The 22,667-nt window shown below is 40.4% G+C and overlaps 1 protein-coding gene across 5 annotated transcripts in view; it reads right to left on the bottom strand.

The window, feature by feature from the left end:
* The window catches only part of CEP128 (centrosomal protein 128), a 428,984-nt gene that overhangs the window by 352,536 nt on the left and 53,781 nt on the right, over positions 1-22,667 (bottom strand). For all 5 annotated transcript variants that reach the window (XM_043548663.1, XM_043548662.1, XM_037900795.2 and 2 more), the window contains 3 exons: positions 6,879-6,965; positions 4,629-4,703; positions 1,388-1,520 (listed from right to left, as the gene is read on the bottom strand). In XM_043548663.1, the coding sequence (XP_043404598.1) occupies positions 1,388-1,520; positions 4,629-4,703; positions 6,879-6,965 (295 nt within the window). The remainder of the gene's footprint in view (positions 1-1,387; positions 1,521-4,628; positions 4,704-6,878; positions 6,966-22,667) is intronic.

The following is a 22,667-nucleotide window of genomic DNA, read 5'->3' on the forward strand; positions in this document are numbered from 1 at the left end:
ACAATCAAGGTTCTTCGGTTTATAACTCAATAGAAATTCAGAAAACCTCAGTCCCTAACCCTTTGCATGACTCTCTGTTCTATCCCCAGACTACTTACTGTTGAAACATTTGCTTAAAACTCTATTCCTCTTTTTGGTAAAATTGCTCCAGGACAGGTTTTGTTTCTTTCTTTGCATTTTTTACAGCAACATTTTATAGCATACTTATTATAATTGCAAAACAAGTGGTGGAAAGGAATTTTAAATGTGCAATATAAGGCTCTCATACTATTGTCACAAATAAGTTCAATTTTAAGCAAAATGGTCACCTTATCAGGTGGTTCAAAAATGGCTAACAATTCACCCTCTTCTGAAAAAAACAAAGTATTCGATACAGGACTATAGATTCTTCAGTTTTCTGAGGAAGGGAAGATTTTTATAAAACATGGAATCACAATTCCATTTTAATGACCATGAGACTCTGTCTGGATGCAAGAGGAATTAAGCAGCTGTAATATGAAGTTACAAAAATAGAAAGTAGGACTTAAGCAAGCTGATGAAAGATTCATTGGGACATTGAACCTAGCCTAGATACCACCTAAATCACACAGAAGTGTGTCACTATAAATGATAGACCAGTGACTCCAGAAGATATTGACTTTTTTAAAAACACACAAATCAAGGTGCATTTAGAGAGCTCAAGTACAGATCAATTTGTAATTTTTTATCCAAAAATACTTTAGAGACATTATAGCCTACTATGCAACTACCTCTTGAGATTTTAAATGTATTTTTTAAATTCTGAATATCATGACCTATTTTCACATTTGAAAGGTGTCACAAATACAAGCATTAACTGAATGTGATTGAGACTATATTCTCTACTTCTCTCTAGAATAAGTTGTCATTTCTGAAGGATAATTTGGAGGTTTAACAGGCAGTTTAGCAACCTTCTTAATTAAGGAAAAATCTACACAGGCAGGTGAATCTTGCACTGTGCTGCAATGTGGCAAGAGTTAATCTCATGATAGGTAGAAATACCAACATTTCAGAAAAATACTATCAAAATTTTTATAGTAAATCTTTTGATACTATAAAAACGGTTCAAAATTTCTCTTCAATGAAGAAACCATTGATGCTGCTCAATTGAATAATCCTATACATTTTGGATTTTTTAAAAAATAACCAGTATGAAGATAATGTATTTCAGTCTACTCATAACTTTTGTTTCTCTTAACTACTTAGCTACCAACATCTGACACCAATACTAATAAAAGTTAATTGAGCCAAGATGATAACTAGCTGTATTAGTTCAACCAACAGAGGATCTAGATTACAACTCAAAAGACAGAGATCATTCTCTTGCAAAGTCATAAATTTATGTCCCAAAAAACAGGAAAGGCTGTACCTGATCTAATTCTCCTGTTATCCTCTTGCTCATCATGGCAGCTTTGGCGGTGCAGGGCAACCTGTGAAACTTGATGCTGCAAATCCACGCGGTCCGCTTCCGCTCTCAGTAATTGGGAATGGAGATCCTCAATCTAACAAATAGACAAGTACCAAACATTTAATAAAACAAAACAAAAATGCAAACAATTCAATTCTACCAAACACCATAAACATTAAAAGACTTGATATAATTGCCACTTCTTTAGCAGATCCCTTAGTGCTCAGAGAGGGCAAGCATAAACTAAATGAAAGTTCATTCCTAGATATGGTCAGAAAGGGATGATCAAAATACCAGATGAGCTAGTATAAATCATTACATTGCCAGTTGCAAGGAAAGGCTTTAATCTAAACCAAGCCATGTTCTAATCATTTTCACATCCTGTAATTGGCTTATTTTATCTCTATATCTGATTCTGGGTGGGGGGGAAATAAAGATTGCAGTCATCAGAAGTGTGATATGTACAAATCAATACCTCTTTAGTATAAGAGGATTCTGCAGCTCGCTTTCATTTTCTTTCTGAATATATTGTATGTCACATATTAACAATACTGTACAATATTAACAACACAAAACATTTGATAGAGCACTATTAATGTGTATGTTAAAACAAGGCAAGCACAGAACCAGAATTAAAGCAAAAAATACTCTTCTTAATCCACCTCACTGTGCCTAGGTATTTCAGCATGTATGAGACATAACGTCTTCTGAGGTACCTACACACAATGGGGTGAATTCAAAATAAAACAGCTCAGAAATTCAAATCAGAAATCTGTACTGTTAACAAATTCAAACAATGAATGCTAATGGAACTGAGCCCCAAGTCCCCCTCAACCAATTTCATCTTTTTATCTAGCTCTCCAAAAGAAAGAGAAAAAGCATTGAGTAAATAGGGAGAGTTTCTGATGCTATAAAGTATTAGAGGGGTAGCTGTGTTAGTCTTATCCACAGAAACAACGAGGAGTCTGGTGGCATCTTAAAGACTAACAGATTTATTTGTGCATAAGCTTTCGTGGGTTAAAAAAACCACTTCTTCAGATGCATGGATTGAAAATTGCAGATACAGTCATAAATATATATTGGCACATGGAGAGGGAGTTACCTTACAAATGGAGAAGCAGTGTTGAAAGCCAATTCAATCAGGGTGGATGTGGTCCACTCCAAATAACTGAGGAGGAGGTATAAATACCAAGAGAGGGAAAATTGCTTTTGTAGTGAGCCAGCCATTCCCAGTCCCTATTCAAGCCCAAATTAATGGTGTTAAGTTTGCAAATGATTTGTAGCTCTGCAGTTTCTCTTTGAAGTCTGTTTTTGAAGAATAGCTACTTTTAAATCTGTTATTGAATGTCCAGGGAGATTGAAGTGTTCTCCTACTGGCTTTTGATTGTTACCATTCCTGATGTCTGATTTGTGTCCATTTATCCTTTTAGGTAGAGGACTGTCCAATTTGGCCAATGTACATGGCAGAGGGGCATTGCTGGCAAATGATGACATATATCACATTAGTAGATGTGCAGGTGAATGGTATGGCTGGGTCCTATGATGGTGTCGCAAGAGTAGATATGGGGACAGAGAAGGCAACAGGGTTTCTTACAGGGATTGGTTCCGGGGTTAGTGTTTCTTTGGTGTGGTGTATGGTTGCCGGTGAGTATTTGCTTCAGGTTGGCAGTCTGTCTGTAAATGAGGATTGGCCTGCCTCCCAAGGCCTGTGAGAGAGGGGGATCTTTTTACAGTATAGGTTGTAGATTGTTGATGATGCGCTCGAGAGGTTTTAGCCAGGGGCTGTACGTGATGACAAGTGGTGTTCTGTTATTTTCCTTGTTGGGCCGGTCCTGTAGTAGATGACTTCTGGGTACCTGTCTCGCTCTGTCAATCTGTTTCCTCACTTCCCCAGGTGGGTAGTTTTAAGAATGCTTGATAGAGATCTTGTAGATGTTTGTCTGAGGGATTGGAGCAAATCCGGTCATATCTTAGAGCTTGGCTGTAGAGGATGGATTGTGTGATGTGTCCTGGATGGAAGCTGGAGGCATGTATAGCGGTCAGTAGGTTTCTGATATAGGGTGGTGTTTACGTGACCATCACTTATTTGAACTGTCATGTCCAGGAAGTGGATCTCTTGTATGGACTGGTCCAGACTGAGGTTGATGGTGGGATGGAAATTGTTGAAATCCAGGTGGAACTCTTCAAGGGCCTCCTTCCCGTGGGTCCATATGATGATGTAGATATCATCAATGTAGCGCAAGTAGAGGAGGGGCGCTTGGGGATGAGAGCTGAGGAAGCGTTGTTCTAAGTCAGCCATAAAAATGTTGGCATACTGTGCGGCCATGCAAGTACCCATAGCAGTGCCGCTGACTTGAAGGTATAAATTGTCCCCAAATCTGAAATGGTTCTGGGTGAGGACACGAAAGCTTATGCCCAAATAAATCTGTTAGTCTTTAAGATGCCACTGGACTCCTCGTTGTTTCTGATGTTATACTGGATTCCCGGGTCTTTCAGATTCAACAGTTTCAGTGTGCCTTGTTCAGGCCCAAATATAGACAGTTTGCATAGTACTTTTACTATATTTCTATTGTAGCAAGTGTTTCTATACCACTCTGATGTCTGGAGTCACTGACTACCAACAATACTATGTACCGCATATCTCAGAACAGTTACAAATACACAATATGCAAAAACACCCTATGAAATGCAGCTAGAACAGTGCATGTGTTTATCCAATGTAAACAACTCAACTATTTGAAAAATTGGAGGATAAAAAATACACACACAAAAGTGTGTTTGAGACACTAACGCATTTAGAGACACTTACAAATGCAAATGCCTACATTATGTATTATATATATTTCTTCATCCCCCAGCTGGATGTCTGCAACAAATGAAGCTCTCGGGAACAGTCTATCTTCTTGATCCAGTCTATTTTTATAGCACACACCAAGTATAGACCCTGAAGGAGCTTGGTAGATATCAACATGACACAATGCCATCGAAGGAATGGCTTTAGTGACTATTTTTAATGCTGAGAAGCTCCCATTTTTTATATGATCTTATGTAGATCAGTCTAGTAGGCATTGCTTTGTACATTTCCTTTCTTGCTCTCCCAAACAAAATGTTATTAGAGTAACTGACAGCAAGATTAAAGAGGCAGGCTTGAGCCTAGCTTAATATGAAAGGAGGAGGATTTTCATGGTATGAAAGTTGTTACCTGATGCAGAAGAGCTTCTCGACTGCCTTCTGACTGATCTAACTTCCTCTGGGACCGCTTCAACTCCTGCTCAAGCTTATAATTTGGATTAAGGATGAAGAAACAAAGTTACGCATTCATCCTGGTACTAAAATATTTTAACTATTTAAAACTAACAACTTATATTTAAAAAATAAAATAAAAATAATTTCTTATACCTCTAACCCTGAACATGTAAAGCAAACTATAACATAAGATGCGACAAACATATCTACAGTTATTAAAATGGTATAGTTTATAAATTTATCATGCATCATGTAATCATTTATCTCATATATACTCTGTACTACCATCAGTGGCTACAAAATGGCATATGCATTCCCAAACCAAAACAACATTAAAATGGAAGTTAAAACTGAGAGCACATATCGCTAATTTAGGGTAAATTGCCCTACAAAGATGATGCAATTATCCAAAAAAATAAGCATTAAAAACCTCAGGAAATTCAAAATAAAAGATTGTTTAAAAGACATCCAAACATGTTAAAATATGAAAATGCACAGGTAAGGCACTCAAACCACTTTAGTTCTGCCTTTCAGCCATACCACAGAATAACTATGGAATAATGACTGATATATAACAGAACTTGGTCCGAGATAATATGATACTCATTTTTAAAGAAAGGCCGGGGTGGGAGGATGGGTTCCATTTTTTTCTCCTCATGTTGTCATTAAACTGTTTTGTTACCTTGACTGTGCAATTCCGTACTATCTGGTAGATAACAAGAGAACGCTGAATTGTTTTTAGTCAAGCTTTAAAAAAGTATTGCTCCAGGGCCAAGAAGAAATGTGTAACATTTTAGACTGAAAGGTAATAGACTGATAGTGTTATATGATCTGAAAATGACTTTTAAAAATGAAAATTCTTGTTGCTGCATGCTTCATTTGTAAAAACTTTAAAGAATGAATCTAGTCGATGCTTCGCCTGATGGCCTACTGACAGTGCTCTGCAGGGTTCTGAGGGAAACCTGGGTTTAAATTACTCTGTAATTCTGCTCCTAACGTTTCAAATACAGAAGAGAAAAAAAAATACTAGCCTGAAAATTTAAATTTAAGTGTCCAGACTTCTATGCAATTAAAATATCTACTGTAAATAGGATGATAGGAAGTGGAAGCCAGCACTTTATGGGCACTACCAGAAATCATTATCAAATGGATGTTCAATTTCCATCAGTATTAATGCATTCAATCGTCTGTGTATGGTTCAGTTAATTCAACCCTGCAACTACTCTATTAAGACCCTCTCTGGGGACAAAGTTATTTTTGGATAGAGAACACTGTATTTGCATAAATGGCAGCATGGAGGGCGGTACAGAAAGGTTAATCAGAGAAGCTGATAAATAGGCAACAAGCCTGGTATCAATGGCAGAGCAGAGTAGGTAGGAGAATATGAAACAATACATGCGTGGATATAGCAGGGAAGAGCAAAACTTTGAAGGCATTGACAACAAATCTGAACTTTATGCAGTGGAGAAAGGGTAGCCAGTGGAGAGATACAAAAAGGAGCGGCATGGTCAAAACTACTGGCAAGGAAGCTAATCTTAGAAACAGCATTTCTATGGACTGTAGGAGAGTTATATGGGTGTCAGAGAGGCCAGGAAGAGGAGATTATAATAATTAAAATGGGAAAAAATCCAGATGAGAGAGTGAGCTGCAAGGATGTAAAGAATATGTTAGATCTTAGAGATGCCGTGAAGTAGGAAGCCAATAACTTTCCACATGGTTTAGCTGTGTGGGGCAAGGTGAAGGGAAGTGTCAAAGTAATCCCTAAGCTACAGCCTTGACTAACTGGGAGGTTACTGGTGTTGTCAACAATGACAAAAAAGAAGGGTAGAAGTGAGGGCTTTGGAGGGAAGATAAGGAGTTCAGTTTTGGCTGTTTGCAGTGTATGGTGCTAAAAAGTACCTTGCCATTTTAAAAACTAAAAACACAGGGTTTCACGCTGTTAATTCCTCTTACAAGACGTGGCCTTAAACAAAACATAAGAAACTGGACATTCTAGACCAGTGTTTTTCCAATGACAGTCTGTGAACCGGCACCGGTCCCTGAGATCTCCCTGACATAGGCAGGCAGCAAGCCAGTCCTTGGTATCAAAAGAGTTGAGAAACATTGTTCTAGACCACAAGCAGTTGGAAACCATCACAACAGAAAAAGATTACACTACAAACTGTTTTTAAAAAAATAATTAAAAAAGAGAAAATTAAATTCTTACTTTGCTCTTTTCATTTTCAGATTTCAAAAGTTTATTTTGCATCAGTCCTTCCATTTCATCAGCTTTAGCATCTCGTTTCCTTAAAGCCTTAGAGGGGGAAAATATTGTGAACTTTATTACAGCAGAGTTACCGAATCCTCATTTATAAAATCTGCTGAAATGTAAAATATCACCTGGTACATGTATTAAGAAAAAAAATATGTCATAAGTATTTTGTCTATGCTTAATATTTCTAAACAAAAACAATATAATCTCTCTTGCTGGGAGAGATATTTATTTTTTCCTCTCTCTCTCTCTCACACAGCTGTGCCAAATATTTATGAGTGCAGAGACCAGATTAACCTTGGCATCCTTCTAATCTATAAACTTCCAGACTCCAAAGTTTGACCCTGGCCTTTCGTGCATGGAAAAAGAATAGAAGCATGGTTCTCCTGCAAATATTAAGACTTTCTTTGACATGGAAAATCTACTACCCCACCTAAAATATGCTGATAGTAGCAAGTACTATGTACCTGCATTAATTATGACCAGTACTAAGGAAAACATTATTAGATACTAAAGCTGAACCTGAATCATGGCAAGATACCCAACTCTATCTATAACTGGGCAGATGCCTGCATTTTATCCTATCAAATACAGACCCAGACACAATGTTCCACATATTCATTACTTCAAAGGTTGATAATTTCAACTTGTACCTTGGAATGAAGACACCCAATCTAAAGCTCTACCTCCTACAGAATCCAAAGATACAGTAGCTATTCTGCTTAGTAACAGTTTACCACAAACATCTGCTTTCTGAATTCACTGTGGAACTAATGAAAAGTCAGTTCAAGGTCTCTATCTTCATATTCAAAGCCCTTCTAAAGTGACCACGAACTCCTACAATAGCTGTGTACAACCAGAACAATGAAACTGATGACCACCAGTAGAACGCTTGAGCGTGTGGAAAGAAAATTTTCACAGCAGCTGGATCTAGACTATGAAACTCGTTCCAACAAGATAGAAGAATTATCACACACTTTACCACTTTAAGAGTTCATTTCTTCAACTTAGTTTTCCCTCAAAAAGTTCTTCATTCACACAAAAAAGCCCATTCACACAATGACAAATAAAAACAATTCTGAGAGTTAATCAAGCTATTTCTTTTACTGGCTGAGAAAAGGAGACTAAGTTTGTTGTATTTAAATTAAAAAGATACTTAGGTACAATGGTGACCGGATCAGTGTTGACAAATACTTAGCAGTATATCAACTCAAAAAATATGTTCATGCAATCTACTTAAGAGTTCAAATCCACACAGGAGTTAGGTGTTCAAAACTAAGGTTTCCGCAGCAGTTATAACCCAACTCCCTTGTGAATGTGCATTACTTCAGACTGTATATGCTGTTACACACACAAATACAGACATGCATGAGTGCACACACAGCAAGACATAATTATTATAGTTTCAGTATCTACAACTATGATGTCACAGGGTCGATGGCTCCTTTAAAGGTGAGTCCCAGCAGAGGTTACCCATGACAAGTTAATTTAAGGGGAACAAGCCTATCTGGGTATCTAACTGAGTAACAAGCACCTCAGCCTGGAAATGACCATCAGGCTCAGCTATGGACTCAGACTACCAGAGTTGGAAGGGACCTTAGTAGATCATCTCGTTCAACCCCCTGCACAATCCCCAATTTTTTTTGGCGCCAGATCCCTCAATGGCCCCCTCAAGGATTGAACTCACAACCCTGGGTTTAGAAGGCCAATGCTCAAACCACTGAGCTATCCCTCCCCCCACAGGGAAGTGTTCACAGAGAGAGTAGCTCTCCTACTAGAGAGGAGCTCCCAGAGAATCACAAGCTCTGAGGAGGAGGGCTGTGCAATCCCTGAGTCCTAGGACAGAGACTTTATTTTAAGTTTATTTGTATTTAATAAAGTAGAATCCCAGCAGGGGAATTCTTGTTGAACCTCAGTGGAATTCTTAAGGAGCCCTGAAAGAAGGGAAACGGAGGGAGAGAGGAAGGGAGTGCCTGCAAGGCTCCTCCCCACCCTAGGCAAGCCGGGGTCACTACAGGGGAAGCATACCCTGTAACATATGGATTTATTTATATTTACAGAGTTTGGTCAACTATAACATTGCAACAATATAGCTTTTGCATTTTATATTTTCAAAAAGCAAAGGTTAAATTATACACAGTGAGATTCAGAATGTATTAAAAATCCATCCTAGGGAAAAGATACAATATAAGTGTAAAGTATTATTAGAAATAGTATCAATTATTACAAAAGTTTTAAAGAAACAGTCTTTATTTTCTATTGTACATAAAGGGTTTGTTTCCTGATCATGTTTCAAGTGCATTCTGAATCTTGCATCGCTGTGTTCATTTTAATGTGCAATCACTGAACTGTGGGTATGTTTTTTGTATTTTTTAAAAATAAAAATTAAATACTAAAAGCTATGTTAATGGAGAAGTCAACATGAGAGAGGAGCAGAGGTTGCAACTCCCTCCCCAGAGGCTACTCGGAACACTACCAACAACTCCCTAATTTTCATTGCAGAAAACTGAAAAGTTTTAAGGGCAAACTCTTGCCTTTTCAGAGAAAAGTGTGTGTGTGTGTGTGTGCGCGCGCGTGCGTGTGCGCGCGCGCGTATGTGTATGTTTGGTTTGTTTCTAAAAGAGAAACTTAAGTTTTCCTGTGGGGAGTTTCACTATAAAAAGGGACAACTGTTTTTCCTAGAACATTCAAAATATGGTTGTGTGTGTCATTGAACTCAGTCTACCCATTGGTTATAGTCCAAAACTTCCTCCTCTCCATTTCCTCTGAAAGTAAAATGACAAGAAACTAGATATGTTGTTTGCAGTGTTGTTGTAGCTGTGGTGTCCCAGTATATCAGAGACAAAGTGGGTGAGGTAATATCTTTTCATGGACTAACTTTCGTTAATGGAAGAGATAAGCTTTCAAGCTGCACAGAGCTCTTCTTCAGGTCTGGAAAAAGTAATCAGAGTGTCACAACTAAATACAAGGTGGGACAGATAGTTAAGCATAAGACATCAGATACTAAAACTGACAGAAAAATATAATTGACTGATCTACAAGAGAACTAGGATCCTGAAAATTATGCTATTGTAAAGCCTTAGATATTGTGCAATTCAAGGCACTTCATAAAAATGCAGCTTATTTGGATAACACTCATTTATATGATACTATTTATTTGCATACTGATCCCACAAACTCATAATAAGTACAAAACAAAGCAAAAGCAAAATAGGAGTTTATGTATTATTTTTCCCTTTAGAGTTTGTTTTTACTTTAAAGTGGTTAAGATATATAGCAATTGTGCCCTGATCTGATATGCATGTTGTCTTTAAAATGCTTTAAATTACAGCAACAGCTTAGAGCCTTAATGCAAGGCCCCTGGGGCATATTTAAATATTTAATGACAGTTTTTCTTTAAATTTGCATATTTCCATTATAAACAACTCAAATTGTTGAATATTACACTAATGTAAACATGAGGTTGATGAATCTGAAATCTCACATTTACATATTCTCTAAAAATACTTTTCTTCTAATTTTGTTTTAAATTACAATTTTAAAAAATTAATTTCCAGATCGACCACTTGTACAGATAACTGCTTCAAATGCTGCCATAATGATATGTGTCTGCACATAGACTTTGAAGACAAAAGGCTAAGTTAATGCAATGTAAGTATTCAAATGTTAAGAAATGTCTCAGCTAAAGCTGAATATGTAAACTTCATTCTGCCCCTATAATGTCTCAATTACTTAATACAGTTTTGCTTAATTACCTATGTAGCATTTTGTTGTGTCCCCACAACTGTCACTTATTCTATTTTCATAATCATCCAACATTTATCTTTATTGACTTTCCCTTTGTATAAAGTTCTCTTCCCTCTAAAATAATGCAAATTAATTTGCCAGTACACATGGACTATATCAGCCGTACTAAAATTATGATCCCAGATAAATGGTATTTTAAAGTCCTGATTGGTTGTGTACCAATGAGAAGTATACTGTAATAATTTATAAATATATAAAACATCTTTCATCCAAAAAATGTTCAAACTGAGACTCACTTTTCCAGTGGCATAAGGCTCCCATTTCTAATCCTGCATGATCACAAGATATCAAATATTAAACCTGTCGCTAGTGAAAAACTGAATATTGGCTGTCTTAGAAAGGCAAAGGGGAGAAAGTCTATATTTGGAGAAACAAGGAAACATTTTTATCACAGGTTGATTAAAAAAAGATGGCAGCTGTTTGAAACTCAGGTTTGATGTAGAAATATTGTAGTGCTTGAGGAGATGAAATAGTGGACTATGTGCAGTCTGGTGTATAATAAGTGCAGTTTATCATACAGCTATCTCCACATAAATGTTATATTTTATATGTAACTTATTTGCACACCCAAACCCATTATCTTTTTCTAGTAAAACTCTCACTGATACCCAGAGAGAGCACAGGGATAAGAGGGTAGAGCGAAGATCACCCAGGCATAGACTGGGCTGTTCTAAGGCCTGTTGTGTGTACAGAGGAATAGCGAAGAGTCTCAGTGAACAGACATCAATGCGGTTGAGGAGGGTTGAGACTGAACTGAAAGGACTGGCTGCAACACCTGTATTTCTTGTCCAAAATGAACAATGTTAGAAACATCTGTGTGTAAACATGCATGGCCTAAATTTTCAGAAGTGATTACTGATTTTGGGTGTCTTGATTTTTGAATCACCAACTTGAAATATCTTAAGGAGACTTGATTTTCAGAAACTGATGAGCACCCACCTCAGGGCAGGGGGAGGAAATCAGATCTCTAAGGTATGTCAAATTGTGTACTCAAAATTCTTTTATCGCTTTTGAAAATTTAGGGAAAGTGTTTTACAAGGCTGCAGGTGCCTGAAATGGTGGTTGTGATATCTTTTTAACTTTGTGAGGAAATAGGGACTATCAGGGGACTATATCTGTCCTTCAAGAGAACACACTCAGTTATCTAATAGATCTTTCCTACCTTTAACTCTGAGCCTATGGTATGAGATCAGAATCACAGTAAAACAAGCATGCATGTCAGTATACATCATAGATATTATTTACACTAGTGCACACATTTTGCCACACATATTCATATCCAAATTCCGTCCTCTGCAACCCCACTGATGTCACCCACCCTCCCACCCTACATATTTCCTGGGGACTCTGCTTGGTAGATCAATTAGCTATACTGATATGACTTGCTCTTTATCAAGTCTTAAATCAATAAGACTTGTTTGCTCCTTTGCTGTAAACCAGTGTTTCTTCACCCTGCATTGTCACCAAGCTATCTGGCTTATTAGAGCTCCAAAATAACTCCCCATTATACTCTTCCAACATCCAGGGTTCTTCACCCTGCATTGTCACCAAGCTAGCTGGCTTATTAGAGCTCCAAAATAACTCCCCATTATACTCTTCCAACATCCAGGGTTCTATTAGATCTCATACATCTGTCATCTTCCCAGCTATCTTTACTGAATCCACCACAGATTGCAGGAACAGACAGCCCTTCCAATACGAAACATCCATTTCCCAGCCGCTTCCAAGAGAGAAGAGCCCTTCCAGCAGGAAACAACCCTTCCAACCCTGTTTTAGTTCTCCTTGGGCCACACTATTATTTCCCAATTTAAGGAATCTCTCCTGATCCATAAATATTTTTTAGCTTTTGGGACCCACCCACTCTGATTATTGTGGACTGCAGCCAATCGCCTGAAACACTATTTTCCTCACTATACCTTTGGTGTGAAATCCTGGCCTCATCCAAGCCAATGGAAAAATTACAATGGACTTCAATTGAGCCTGGTTTTCATTCTTAAAACTTTTCCTTTTACATTTTGACTTTAAAAAGGTAACTTGAAAGAGAGGGAAAAAACTGGGATTGTGTTATACCCCTTCCCCCTTTCCTCCAAATGATATATACAAAATCTTGGAAGTTATGTTTTTGGTTTTTAATCAAAATAGATTGGTGTATTTTCCTGCTTTAAAAAAATATATATTAAAAATTCAGATCCTGGAATAAGTTATGATGACTGGAAAACTGAGGAAATTATGCCATAACAAGAATCAAAGGACCGAAATTGAAGTTTAATCAGCTACTGTAAAACTGTGTGAGTATTAACATCAATTCCACTGACTAATGAATCACTGGACAAATACCTTTGTTAAAGGTTCAACATCCCAAGCCTTTCAACTGAAAGTGCAAAAGTTCACTACACACATGCTCTATGACTCCCCTCTTCCCACCTTGCCCCAAAGAGGTTCTCCAGCAAAACTAGGGAAGAACAGAGTTGACATTCCTGGTATTAAGGTTTCAAAAAAAAAAAAAAAAAAAAAAAAAAAAGCTTAAAAAAGAAAAGCTCTGAAGTCTTCTTTATATAGTATAAAGAACAAAGGCCCAACATTTTAAAATCTTTTCAAGGTAATCTTCAAAATTTGACCCTTTTCTGACTAATTCAAGGGGGGAAATCCCTCCTTTTTAGTTATATCCATTACTGTGCATTTTGAATATTTGTCTGCTTACTTCCTACCATCACTAACCCCAATTCAGCTTCACCTGTGTTAGCAACATTAGAAGTTGGTGTATGCAGCCTGATGCCTGTCAACACTGTATCAATTATCAGTAGTCTGCTGAAAACATGTCTGCTCACAGGAAGTCTACACTAGGGCTCCCAACACTGCTAATGCCAGGAACACTGATCTGGGGTTAGAGAGTGGATAGTATGTGTCTTTACATCAGCAGTGCACCTTAATCCACAGAAGACAACCTAGAAATCAATATGCCATCTCAATTTACCAAAACGTACTGTGATAAATGAAGGAGTGTAGCCCCCTTTTATGGACACCTAGCCAGCCAGTTAGCTATAAGAAAAGGAGTATTGTAGCACCTTAGAGACTAACCAATTTATTGGAGCATAATCTTTCATGAGCTACAGCTCTGAATGCATCCGATGAAGTGAGCTGTAGCTCACGAAAGCTTATGCTCCAATAAATTGGTTAGTCTCTAAGGTGCCACAAGTACTCCTTTTCTTTTTGCGAATACAGACTAACACGGCTGCTGCTCTGAAACCAGTTAGCTATAAAGTCCTTGTTGGTGGCTGTTCTCTGCTTGCTTTACCTGTAAAGGGGTAAAAAAGTCCCCAGGTAAAGGGAGTGGGCACCTGACCAAAAGAGCCAATGGGAAGGCTAGAACTTTTTAAAATGGGGGGAAAAAATCTTCCCTTTTGTGTCTGTTGTGTTCTCTGGGAAAGAGGGGAATAGGGGGCAGTTATGCTATGAGAAGCTTTAAGTCAGGTATGATCATAAATCATCAGATCATACCTAGAACTACTTATTTGGAACTTATTTGGAATGTTTAGAAAGATGCAATTAGGTTTATTTCTGTTTATTTTGAAGGATTTATTTTTAAAAACAAACTATATGTCTCAAGATCCAAGCATTTAAGGCTAAAGATGAATACTGAGATTGTTCATCTAAAAAGCTATACAAAGATTTTTTAGAGATGTGATTTTATAATCTTCAGCAACACACTAATGAAATATTTTTAAAGCAAAATTTAAAGTAAGGTCCTGTAGACTAACATATTCTGAGTAAATATTACAGTAATGCACAATTGTTTTGGTCAGTAAATTCAGAAACTGACAGTATATACCTGACCGTTAGCAAATGTCTGTTAAATGGCTTCATTATCACTTGAATGGCTCTTTAACAGTTTCAATGTTGTGCTAATAGGTCTGGCAGGCAGGAAGGCTTTTTTATTTTTAAGAACTAGATCCCCTCCGGAGGAAGGCTCACCAGACTGCAGCAGCCAGCTGTGTTTGAAGATTGCAGGAAGGGTCAGAACAGGGATAGGAAGAGGCGGGTGGGTGGACACTAAGACCCAGGGTGCCCCAAATTTTCGGGTGCCCTACGCAGCCACGTATGCTGCGTATGCCTAAGGACGGCCTTGTGTCTCAGTTTACTCTCATAACAGTTGTTGGGGCATCTGATGCACTGGATGAGTTACACCACACGTTGTGATAGGCATGTGTAGGACCCATGGATCTTAAAAGGTGTATTGGGGGGGGGGGGTGAGTATGGATCATCATAGCAATGGAGATATGACTGCAGATTTTGCATCTGTTGTTATGGCAGGAGCTGGTATCACTTTGAGTTGGTGTGCTCTTATCTGTGGAGAGCTTGCTTCTGATGGTGAGGTTGGGGGGGTTGCTTGAAGCCAGAAGAGGGGTTTGGAAAAGATTTTTTTAAGGTTGTGGTCTTCATCAAGCATGCATTGGAATTGTTTGAGGATACCTCATACGGGTTCTAGTGTGGGGTGGTAGGTGACAACTAGTGGTATACAATCACTAGGGATTCTTTTCCCCCTCTATTGAAGCAGATTCTTCCAGTGTATTTGTGTGGCCCATTCCATGATGCAATTTACTTTTCTGATGGTGGGTCCTTGTTTAGTGAAGGAAGTTTTAAGTGTGGTTAGGTATGTATCCCAGACTTTCTCTACTTAGCAAATTCTATGGTATCTGAGTGCCTGCCTGTAGATAACAGATTTATTAGTGTGGCTGGGCTGATTACTGGATCCCTGAAGGTAATACATGGGTTTCTTTTGTATAGTCATTTGTAGGTTCCATTGTTGAAGCTGATCATGGTGTCCAGTTGATGCTGGTATAAGAGTGTTCTAGAAAGAATCTGATGGATAGGCAGTGGTTGTTGATATAGTGGTGGAAATCTCTGAGGTAGTTCATGTCATCTGTCCAGAAGAAGAAAATATCATTGATGTGCCTCCTGTATATTGCTGGTTTTGTGTGCATTTTTCCAGAAGTTCTTCCTTGAGGTGGCCCATGAAGAGAGTGTCATACTGGGGAGCCATCCTAATATCCACGGCTCTTCCCATGGTTTGGACAAGTATTTGTTGTAAAATGTAAAGTTGTTGTGGGTGACAAGGAGATGGATGAATTTTGAGGACTATGATGGTGTCTGTATTGTCCGTTGCTTCAATCACTACCTGGTGGCTGAATTTCAGGGGCTGAATAGAAATCTTTTTGGTGGTGCAGAGATTGTGGTGAATGTAAGGTTGGTTGAGGATTTCACAATCTTTTTTTTTTTTTTTTTGCGCTGACGCAACCGATGTAATGATCCAATGTGTGGTTCTGTCCACTGGAGATGTCCAGGCAGATGATTCTTTTTTCTTATATAACTGTTGGTGGAGATGTGATAGTTGTGGTTGGTGACATCTTTCTTGTGAAAGAATTCCTTGAGGCAGAGTTGGTGGAATTAGTTTAGAAAGTTCTTATAAATCATCTATCGGAACCCAATTTGAGAAGAGATTATCACAATGAGTAGGTAAACCACTTATCATTTGGGCCAAATAAAATACTCTGTTATAACTCAGAATATTTACATAAATTTAAAGCTAGGTGAGAAAAAAAAGATATGTCTGGAATAACCAAAAGAGTATTACAATTATTTACAAGGGACTGAAGAAAATCAACCATGCAAGTTGCTACCAAATGAATATGCCATTGTGCCTCCTACTCCACTGCACTTATTAGAAGAAAAGAGAAGACTCTGACCATTGCCCCAAAACTGTACTCCTGGCTTTGTGGTATAAAAACATGCCTCTATCTCTAGCCTGGGCTAGAATAGGTAGCAAAAAATGGTTACTACCCTTTTGAAACGATTGTGCTTCAAGATGTGTTGCTCATGTCCATTCCATGCCAGGTGTGTGTACGCTGAATGCACTGTTGCCAGAGATTTTTCCCTTAGTAGTATCCATTGGGCTGGCTCTAGCACCCTCTGGAGCTGCATGTGTATGCACCGGTATAAGGGGCACTGTCGAACCCACATCTTCTCAGTTCCTTTTTGCCAGAAACTCTGACAGAGGGGTAAGAGAGTGGGTCATGGAATGAATGTGAGCAACATATCTCAAAGAATAGTAACAAAAGGTTAGTAACCATTTTTTCCTTCAAGTGCTTGCTCATGTCCAGTCCATCCTAGGTGATCCACAATCAATACCCCAGGAGCTGGGCTCGCAGTTCATGGATGTGCTGACTGCAACACTGCTCTCCCAAAACTGGCATCGTCTTGGGCCTGTTGGGTAATGGTGTAGTGGGATACGAAGGTATGAACCGACGACCAGGCTGTGGCTCTGCAGATGTCCTGGACTGGTATCTGCACAAGAAACACTGATGATGATGCCTAGGCTCTTGTGGAATGAGTGGTCACGATGGCCAGAGGCGGGATGCTTGCCTGCTCGTAGCAAGCCCGAATATAGGCGGTTATCCAGGATGAGATTCTTTGGGTTGACACAGGTGTCTCTCTCTCATCCTTTCTGCTATAACTACAAAAGAGTTGTGTGGATTTGTGGAAGGGCTTAGTCTTCTCAATATAAAAGGTGAGGGCTTGCCTAACCTCCAACATATGAAGCAGTTGTTCCTCAGAGCTTTTTTGAGGTTTTGAGAAGAAGACAGGTTGAAAGATGACTTGGTTGTTATGGAATTGTGACACCACCTTTGGCAGGAAGGGCTCAGTTGGCCCTTGTCCTTGAAGAACACCGGACAAGATGGTTCTGACGTAAGGGCCCTGATCTCAGAGACCCTTCTGGCCGAGGTAATCGCTACCAGGAAGGCAACCTTCCAGGAGAGAAGTAGTAGTGAGCACAATGCTAACTGCTCAAGTAAGCCTTGACAGGACCAGGTTTAAGTCCCATGGAGAGGGGTGGTTTGCAAACTTGAGGACAGAGTCTTTCCAATCCCCTGGAGAAACCAGACTATCATTTTGTGAGAGAACATCGATATGCCATTTACTGCAGGGTGGAAGGCTGAGATGGCTGCCAAATGAACCTTAATAGACGAGTGTGCTAGACCTTGCTGCTTTAGGTGGAGCAAATAATCCAAGATCAACTGAAGAGAAGATCGAGATGGAGACAGATCCCGTTCGGAGGCCCAACAAGTGAAACATTTCCACTTGGCCAAGTAGGTAGCCCTGGTGGAAGGCTACTACTAACTAGCAAGACATGTTGAACTTGTTCCAAGCAGGCCTGTTCTTCAGGGTTCAGCCACGAAGCATCCATGCAGTCAAGCGCAGGGACGCAAGGTTCAGGTGAAATAACCGGTCATGGTCTTGTGAAATCAAGTCTAGGTGGAGTAGGAGTGAGAGTGGCATTGCCACCAAGAGGTCCAGAAGCATGCCAAATCAATGCCAGCATGGCTACTCTGGGGCTATTAGGAAGATTCTTGGCTTGTCCCATTTGATTTTCAGAAGAACCCTGTGAACCAAGGGGATTGGGAGAAAGACATATAGTAGACAATCTGCCCACAAGAGCAGGAAGGTGTCGGAGAGGGAGACTGCACAGAAAACAGAACTGATGGCATTTTCTGTTCTGCCTAGTGGCAAACAGGTCCACCTGGGAAGACCCCGACTTTTGGAAGATGACACTGATGAACTCTGGGTGAAGACACCACTTGTGGTGAGAGGAGAAGGACCAGCTGAAATGATTCACTAATACGTTCCAAGCTCTTGGGAGATGAGACACCTCAAGATGAATGGAGTGTTTCACACACAAGTCTCATAGACCAATGGCCTCCTGACACAGGGTAAAGGATTGAGCCAATAGGCTGATGGGAAGGGAATTGCTGGTGGCAATGACACACTACAAACCTAAGAAATTTTCTGTGGCCACAGAAGATAGAAATGTGAAAGCGTGTTTTCTTTAAGTCAAGGGCAGTATACCAGTTTTCTGGGTCCAGGGAGGGAACGATAGAAGCCAGGGAGCCCATGCAGAACCTCAGTTTCTTGAGATATCCATTGAGGGGATACAGGTCAAAGATGGGGGGTGGAAGGTGGCAGGGAGGGGTGGATAAAAACTGAAGGGTATATCTGACTGTCACTGTACTCAGGAACCATCATTCCGACATTATGGATGCCCAAGCAGGGTCAAAGAGAGACAGACTCTCCAAAAATGAAAGCGGGGGCAGATCTGAAGCGGCAACTGGTACAGCAACCTCACACGCACCTTCAAAAGGCCTGCTACAAAAGTATCTTTGAGGCCCTGACTGGGAGGCTGAGGTAGGCAGGAGTGGTTGAAGCCGTTTATAACCTCTGCCTTTTCTTTTGTAGGGCTCCTGTTTTGGAGATCCAGAGAACCCAGGAGGCTGCTGCGACCTGAAGTGTTTTCTGGAGACAGACAGAGCGTACAAGCCTAAGGATCAAAGGGTGGCCCTTGAGTCCTTCAGTACATGAAGTCTCGTCTGCTCCGAGAAAAGGGAGGAGCCTTCAAATGGGAGGTCCTGAATTGTGGGGATGGCTGGAGGACTGGAACCAGGAAGAGCGCCTCATGGTGACCACAGAGGCCATTATCTTGGCCACCAAGTCAGCAGCATCCAGAACCGCCTAAATAGAGGTCCCAGCCTGTTCTTACCTGCAAACTCCTGTTTTGACTCTTGAGGCAGGAAGTCTTTGAACTTATTGAGGGAGGCCCATAGATTAAAATCGTATCTCCCCAGTAAAGCTTACTGATTGGCATATGCAGTTGTAGGCTACACATGGAATAAACCTTTCTTCTGAAAAGATCCAGTTTCTTAGTGTCTTTTTGTTTCAGGGTAGCACTCGACTGGCCCTGCCTGGCCCCTTTGTTAGCTGCAGACATCCTCAGGGACCCCGGGGGAGGGTGCGAGTACAGGTAATTAGATCCACTTGCTGGAACATAATACTTTTTCTCTGCCTCTTTGAAGTGAAAACCAGAGAAGGAGGAGTTTTCCATAGGGCCTTGACTGGTCCCATCACCGCCTCATTGATGGGCAGGGCCACTTTGGATGGAGCTGCTGCAATCAGGACATCAATGAAGCTGTGCGATGTCACTGAGCTCTTCTATCTCCAAACCCAAGTTTCAAGTGATCCACTTCAGAAGGTCCTGAAGGGCCCTGAAGCCATCCTGGGGAAGTAGGCTGCTGGGACCTGCAACAGCCTCATCTGGGGTGGAGGGGATCCTTCCACTTCCTCAGCTATGTCCACTGGCAGCATCTCCTGGATTTCAGTACCGGGGCCAGTACCGGAGTCTGGATCTGGTGCCGAGCAGGAAAGATCAGTAACCCATCTCTCTGAGGCCACCGAGTAGGAGCGGTGGAAAGCAGGGCCCAGTTCTGGGAGAACCCCCAAGGATTCCAGTAGGGCCACTGCATCGGCCAGTGACGCACTGGCCAGATGCCCACAGGGGGACCAGCAGTGAAGTTTGGTGGGGCGTAGGCTGGGTACAGGTAGTGGGCTTTTGGCAGTACATAGGGTTCCCCTTTGGACCCCAAAGAGGATTCCTCTCTTGGGGACCATGGTGCAGCTCTACCTGCATACGCTTCCATATGGTGTTGGGGTTCTAGGGACTAGTGGCATGCCGGGGAGTGGGATGCCGGGATCAGGTAGGCCTGCCCCTGGATGGTGCCAGGGGACCCGGTGCCAGGAAGGTGCCTGACAACTTGTTCCCTCCTGCTTCCGGATGCCGGAATTGAGAGGGTACAAGGCCAGCTCTGCCCTTTATACGATCCGTGACGGGTTCTCCAGGTTGCAACCTGGAACTGGGGTACCATTGAGCCTTCTGGCATACCAACCTGGGCTCCCTCTCACACTTTGATGCTGTGACAAGCTGCAAACCTCTCCAGGTATTGCACTTACACAGACATCCACAGGCAGGGACACACCCAACTGAGTTACATGAATGATCTCTCCGCCACTCATGAACCAACAATAGAGAGGCTCCAATTCCCCACAGCTCCCCAGCCTAGGACCCCAGAGCTGTACTGTCTTGCCCTGGTCAGAAGCCTAACCAGTGTATGTTTATTACCCAGTCCTCCCCTCCCTCAGTGTAAAGAAGACATGTACCAGTTCTTGTTCCTGAGAAGATTTCCCAGCCCTTCAAGCAAAACACACTTTTAGATAAAATATTAAACAGATTTATTAACCACTGAAAGATAGATGTTAAGTAATTATAAGTAATAAGCATACAGCTCAAAGTTGGTTACCTAAGAAATAAAAGTAAAATTGCAATCTGAGTTCAATAAACTAGACAGGATCTGAATCAAGTAGTGTCTCACCCTGATGGTATCGTTCCTTAATACGCAGTCTGGAATTTTCCTCTTCAGCCTGGGACAACCTCTCCCGTTCAAAGTCTTTGTTCTCCAGATGTGTTTCCAGGTGTTGTGAGGGGAGAGAGGACAAATGATTATGTACTTCCCGTCCTTTATAGGTTCTTCCAGCTTGCTGGAAAGAACTTTTGCTATGATATGAGTCAAGCAGTCTCCATTGTCTATGGGCTCTCTCTGAGAGGTCTCCATTGTATACAGTTCCTGAGGTAGTCTTTGAGAGTGTGTATTCCGCTTAACGGGCCATCATCTCTGTCTGTCTGCCCCATTGTTGTACCTCAAAGGCTGGTTTTGGGTTTTTCCAATTTACAACATATTTCAGTAACATACACATAGCAAAACTTCGTAACTTCACATACAATGATAGCACATACAATCCAACAGGATATTAACGTTCAACAGATCAAGACTTAAAATGATATCTCACAAGGCATGCTTTGTACAAAACATATCATAATCATATCACCATGGCAAATATGGGGTGCCAGGGTGTTGCTTTGGGGTACAGAGTGTTACACCAGTGCATGCACATGCAGCTCCAGAGGGCGCTAGAACTGACCCAATGGATACCACTAAGGGAAAAATCACCAGCAACAGTGCAAGCAGCGTGCACACACCTAGCATGGAACGAACATGAGCAAGCACTCGAAGAGCTATTTTGGTTCATACAGTGCCACTGATGCACACAGCATTTTAACAAAATATAAACAGACAAGTCTTTTTGCCAAAGAGCTTGTATTCTCAGTAAGAGAGCAAGTAATAAGTGAAGATGGACAAGTGGTGTGGGAGCGGGAAGAAGAACTGCTAGAGGATTGCACGTTTTGTTGCTGCTGTAGGCTGAGCTCACTGAACACTCCAGGGACTCCTTGCATTCCTCCATTCTCATCCACAAATGCCCTGTGTCCCATCATCCCATCCCCCTCTACTTCAAGGACTCCCTGCATCATCCCCATCTCCTCCCTCATGTCAGGGCCTCTGTATGCACCCCATTTCCTCCTTTCCTCCACTCCCAAAGTCTTCCATTTCTCTCTTCCCCCCTCCCATTTAGACAAACAGCTTGACAGCATTTCTCTGTTTGTAAGGACTCACAAGATTAGCCAAACAAAGATCATATGATTTTTAATATAAGTTGCATATGCAACATCTTAATGCTAAAAACTAGTTGTGCATATTTATGTTTCACTTTCTAACTAAAGAAGACAGTTTGGAAAAAAGTTTTCAAGGATGGATTTTAATCATGAGTTAAATCAGCAAGCAGGAAACCTTGATTTAAGCCATTGATTTTCATCATGTTTTGAATTTGTACTTTTTAGTTCTTTTCCTAAGGGATGGTAGATTCTCATTTGTTGGTAACCATTAAAATAAGTTGATTTACAACTAGATATCCCTATAAACTAAATTTGGTGCTTCTTTTTGCTAACCAGGAGTACAGATGATATCTATAAGACTTTATTTAAGCAATTGTTGCTTTACTTACATTTATTCTGATTTATTTTATATTTATTATTTTAGAAAATGGTGTATGAAGCATGTATGAAGCATATACTAGATGATAGTTAATTTTTTACTTGTAATTTGCATCAAGCTCTATTTGGATGGAAATACAAATTCAGCTAAAATGCACAAAACCGGCATT

Source organism: Chelonia mydas, chromosome 6, assembly GCF_015237465.2.
Source record: "Chelonia mydas isolate rCheMyd1 chromosome 6, rCheMyd1.pri.v2, whole genome shotgun sequence".
In the NCBI taxonomy this organism is placed as follows: Eukaryota; Metazoa; Chordata; order Testudines; family Cheloniidae; genus Chelonia; species Chelonia mydas.